Below are 4,940 nucleotides of genomic sequence, written 5' to 3'. Positions count from 1 at the left end.
TACTGCCAGGTCTCATATCTATCCTGAAAAATATAAAGTTAACTGTTCTCTAAAAGTCCTTTGGAAAAGGAACAAAAACTGAAAACTGACTGATGTTTTTTTTCACTAGTACATGCCTGAGGGACTCTTACCCAGTAGCCAGAAGGATCTGTCTGTAAAAAGTCTACTTTTGACTTTCATGTTAAATGCAAGAAGAGCCTATTTTAAAGCAGAGGCCCAAGACTTCAATTATACTGATGTGTGTAAGTGTGTGTGTAGACATGCGTGCATGCACAGGTGTCCAAGGGTAGGGGGCTGCCTCTCTTAGGCATCTGAGAACTACATTCCACATTATACATGTACTTGATCTAGAATGGTTTTAGATGGGGGAAGGAAATCATTTTGCTCTCCCTTGTTAAATCTTGGAGTATCTTATTTCTACAGGAGGTGATTTCCTCTCCTTCTGTTATAAGGCTAGTATCATGGCAATACTTCTTTAAGCAAGAGCTCAGAGCAAGTATCCTCAGAAAATCCATGTGCACACAAGTAAGTAAAAAAATAAATTCACAATTTGGCAGTCCAGAGGAGATGGACAGAAGAATGCTAAACCTCACTGGATTAAGGTAACACATCAAGTCCTGGGTAAAAAGGACACCACTTGCTTCACCAGATTTATTCACCATTCCCTTATGCAGTACAGAGAGAAACAAGTTGATACATTCTGTAAAACAGTGTTGCTTGGTGCTAAAATTACTCTCTCTCTCTAAATTAGGACCTAAAAATCCCTCAGAGCCATTACTAGAGACCATTTGTTAGTGGAACATACTGTTGCTGAACTCCAATCATTATTACCCCAAAACTATGCAGAAGTAGAGCTAGGAGTATCACCTCTCACGAAGCTGTTACAGAGCAGCAAGGAAGAGTATTATTGAACTTGTTGGAAGGTTTGATCAGAATCTAAATGTCAAGTTCGTGTGCTACAGACAGAGATGACCGTCAGAGTATGTGGAGCCCAGGGCAAAGCAGCCTGTGCAAGGCCCCTTTAACACTGTGAGGGGTGGGGCTGTAGCCATTCTGCCTGGCTCCACGGAGCCCCCCGAAGTGCGGGGTCTGGGGTGGTTGCCCTGATTTGCACCCCAACAAAGGACAGCCCTGGCTACAGATACAACGGTGGTACAACCTCATTATAACAACCCACTTTAAACAACCCCAACAGCAGCAACCAGTTTTTTCATTATTATGATACAGCAAATTGACTAATCCTATTTTAGCAAACACCCTCTTTTAATGAGCTTTTGTCCCAGACCCATAAGAGTTCATGACAATGGGGTTGCACTGTATTTCATAAATCACGCACACACACTTCAGAAGCTAAGACTAGGACTTTGGTCCCTCAGCATCAACAACAGTAGCTTCTACCACTTGAACTAAGTGGAATCTCATTGAACTACACATAGTGAAGGGCCTCTCTCTCTATCCAGCTGTCACTGAAGAACGCTCACTCAGTGCCAAAGCACCCCATTAGACACCCAGATCCAAGTATCCTCCTTACCTCTTCTTTAAGGAAAATTCAGATGCAGTTCTGACTGAACTCCAGAAACAAAGCTGGTGGGTATCACAAGACTCGGCTGGTTCTTCAAATCCAAACATTCCCTACATTTGAGAAAAGTAAAGATTAGAATCGTATTAACTAGGCCTGTCTTTACTAATGCCACATGAATTTTGTCTACCACACATTATTCCAGCAATAAGAACTGGCAGTTTGATAAGAAGCATCAGAGCTTCTTATGACAGAGATCAAACTTCATGAAAGTGGACCTGCTAATTGTGGCAGGTCAATTCCAACACCGCTTAGAGCTGAAAGCCTTGCAGTAATTATTTAAATGAACCTGCCTATTATCTTCATTTCCAACTACATTACATGAAAAGCTGCTCGAAATTGCTTATAGTACTCATGTCAGGTAGTCATTGTTCTAAAAAAGCTGAAAAGCAACAAAAATGCAAGAGAATTTCCATTTTCAGTTTAATTCTTTTTGAAACAGCAGGTTAAAACTTAGTACTTGCTCCATTGGAGGGCTAGTTTGTGAAAGAAAGGGAAACAAAAGAAGGGTTGGAGCCTCCCAGCTTCTGTCTGTCTGTCTCTCTGTATCTTGTTTATTTAGCATACACTCTTTGGAAAAAGAATGGTGTCTCGCTCTGTGTCTGTGTTGTGCCTTGCACAATGGATCCTGATTCCAGCTTAGGGCCTCGACATGCTGTCCTAGTAGGAATTTTTCACTTGGGGGATGATTGGTGCTGTATCTAGACACCACTGAAGGACTTATTGGCACAGCATGCTGCACAGTAGGAAAGTATAACCTCATGCCACAAATGGGAAAAAGACACATTTAAAATCATGTGATTTAGTAAATGTCAAATCAAAAAGCTGTGGCAAAGTCTGCAACTCAGATATCCAACTCCTAAGCCAATGCCTTATCCACAAGGCCATCCTTCCTCCCTGCTAAGCCTTTCCTTGCACTAGACAAAATTAGATCACCTAGGCAGCCAGTATACCTGCAAATTAGTATGTCTGCAAAGCGCTGCTTATTATATTCCAGTCTTTGACAACAGGGAACTGATATAACCACACAATTTAAACAAAGCAGTGGGAAGCAGAAATTCTACATTCTAATCCCCTCCTTAACTTTGACAAACCCTCAAGTAAATTAGGGCCTGACTTTTTCCAGAGGCACTAAGTACTGCCAACTTCCACTGACTTCAGTGGGAGACGCACATACTTAGTATCTCTGAAAGTCATACCCTTAAACTCAGTTTTATTTTCATCTGCCAAACAAAGATAATGCCTACTTCAGAGAGCTCTTGCAAGAATGATATAATGTTGGTAGAATGCTTTGAGCATGACATGTGCCCACTATTGTTGAGTGTGACAGCTGCACCTGCAGAAAGAGCTCACTAGTCTTCCATTCCAGTTAATCTAGAAATACTAATATATAACTGCTAGTTTCTAAAATGTACTAGGAAACTTTTTTTTGTTATTAATTAAAAATGTGTCAGTTTATTTTACGTATTTCACAATACCAATGAGAGCCTGTACTACTCTATGTCCTGAGAGTGGTGTGTTACTATAATCTAAACCTAGTTACTTCCTTGGGATCTAAGTAGTAGATGCAAGACTTCCTTTCAATACACAAAGCCAAAGAGGGGCAAGTGTCTGCAAAAAGGCACTCTCAAAATGAGAAAAATATTTATTGTAATATCACTTGCACTCTCTGTATATAAGCGTCAAAACTAGCAGCAGCCACCAATCCTTCCATTAGTACTGTGGCAAGCTCTGAAGTGGATCTGAAGACAGGGTGGAACTACAGGCAAAAGTAGGGTCATTGTAACATATTGTGCAGCTCTGAACTGAGCGATCTGATGAGATTTGTGTACCTTTTCTTTCAAACAAGCAAGATGTGAGAACCATACACTGCGGTTTCTCTGGTCTGTCCTTGCAACCTGGAAGTTCACTCATCAGATTACCTTCCAAGAAAAACAAAGTCTGAGCAGGCTCCACATCTGCAATGGCCAAATGAATCACAAAAAAGGATCAGACCTGGCACCGCACAAACACACCTTTTAATGAGGAACAGCAAGGGGAACGCTGTGTACACTTCTGTGCAGCTACGTCAGGACCAGGGATATAAAAAACGTTCTACAGAACTGTATTCCAGGCTACTGTCTTCTCAACTTACTCTTCTGTTCCTTTGACTTTGGATGACTGAAAAGGACATTCATAGGAAAATCTATTCTCTCATGCCACAAAAAGTAGAGGAAATGTGGCCAGCATCAAACCACAGATAAAGCACAACCATCTTTCTGTCAATAAACAATGCATAGCAATACCAATGGAAAGTATTTCATACTGCACACAGAGTGCATCTACTCAAGATGCTATGGCACTGTAGCTCATCACTACTGTGCAGTAGCAATGAGCTACTGTGCAGTATGGTCGGAAACAACCTGTACACCACTGGGACTATGCAGTAATAGCAGTTACTGCACAGTCAGGCACACATGTAGACGTGCCCACAGAGGCAGACTCAAGAACAGGAAGCATGGCTACAAATCACTGATAAACACTTAAAACAGATAAAGTCTTTGCAGTGTTCAATGCACCAACTGCACAACTGTGAAGCCAGAATACTGTAACGGAGATCTTTGCTGTACATCACCTGTGTATAAAATTATAAATTTTCTGTTATCTTTATACTGTGAGAAATAGAGGTGCACCGATATATAGGTCCATATCATATTGGCACTGATAAAAGGAAAATTGACATTACCAGCAATTGGCTTTTTTGACTGCTGTAGCTGATAATGTCACCGATAAATGCTGTGTGCATGCACCCAGTCACAGCATGAACACAGCCAAGAATGCAGCAGGGCAGCGTGGAGAGCAGCATCCAGCCAGTAAGTCTGTGGGGCGAAAGGGGGGGAAGGGGTGTGGGGGGGCGCAGATTGAGGCCCCCATGGTGAGGGAGGGAGTGGAACTGGGGCAGGTGCTGCCCAGCTGGGGCAGAATACCGATAAATGCTGTGTGCATGCACCCAGTCACAGCATGAACACAGCCAAGAATGCAGCAGGGCAGCGTGGAGAGCAGCATCCAGCCAGTAAGTCTGTGGGGCGAAAGGGGGGGAAGGGGTGTGGGGGGGCGCAGATTGAGGCCCCCATGGTGAGGGAGGGAGTGGAACTGGGGCAGGTGCTGCCCAGCTGGGGCAGAATGGGGGATGGAGCCACAGATGGCTTGTTCAGGGGCTGCGGGGGATGTAGAAAGGGGGGCGGCTTCCCGATATCCCCAGGGGAGACGTGAGGGGCATGTGCCCCTCAGATTTGTGGGCAAGGCAAGGGCAGGCTGCCCACTGTGGGCTCAGGGCCAGATGCTGCACCAGCCACTTCCCAGTGTGGCGGGGGCGGGGCGC

The 4,940-nt window shown here is 43.8% G+C and overlaps 1 protein-coding gene across 1 annotated transcript in view; it reads right to left on the bottom strand.

The window, feature by feature from the left end:
- Positions 1 to 1,608: 1,608 nt before the first annotated feature.
- CLHC1 (clathrin heavy chain linker domain containing 1) overlaps positions 1,609 to 4,940 on the bottom strand; it is a 53,809-nt gene continuing 50,477 nt past the window's right edge. The window contains exon 12 of the mRNA XM_025201581.1: positions 1,609 to 1,632. Within this exon, the coding sequence (XP_025057366.1) occupies positions 1,616 to 1,632 (17 nt within the window). The 3' untranslated portion in view covers positions 1,609 to 1,615. The remainder of the gene's footprint in view (positions 1,633 to 4,940) is intronic.

This window comes from Alligator sinensis, unplaced genomic scaffold (genome assembly GCF_000455745.1).
Source record: "Alligator sinensis unplaced genomic scaffold, ASM45574v1 scaffold432_1, whole genome shotgun sequence".
In the NCBI taxonomy this organism is placed as follows: Eukaryota; Metazoa; Chordata; order Crocodylia; family Alligatoridae; genus Alligator; species Alligator sinensis.
This window is presented reverse-complemented; position numbering and strand designations above follow the sequence as displayed.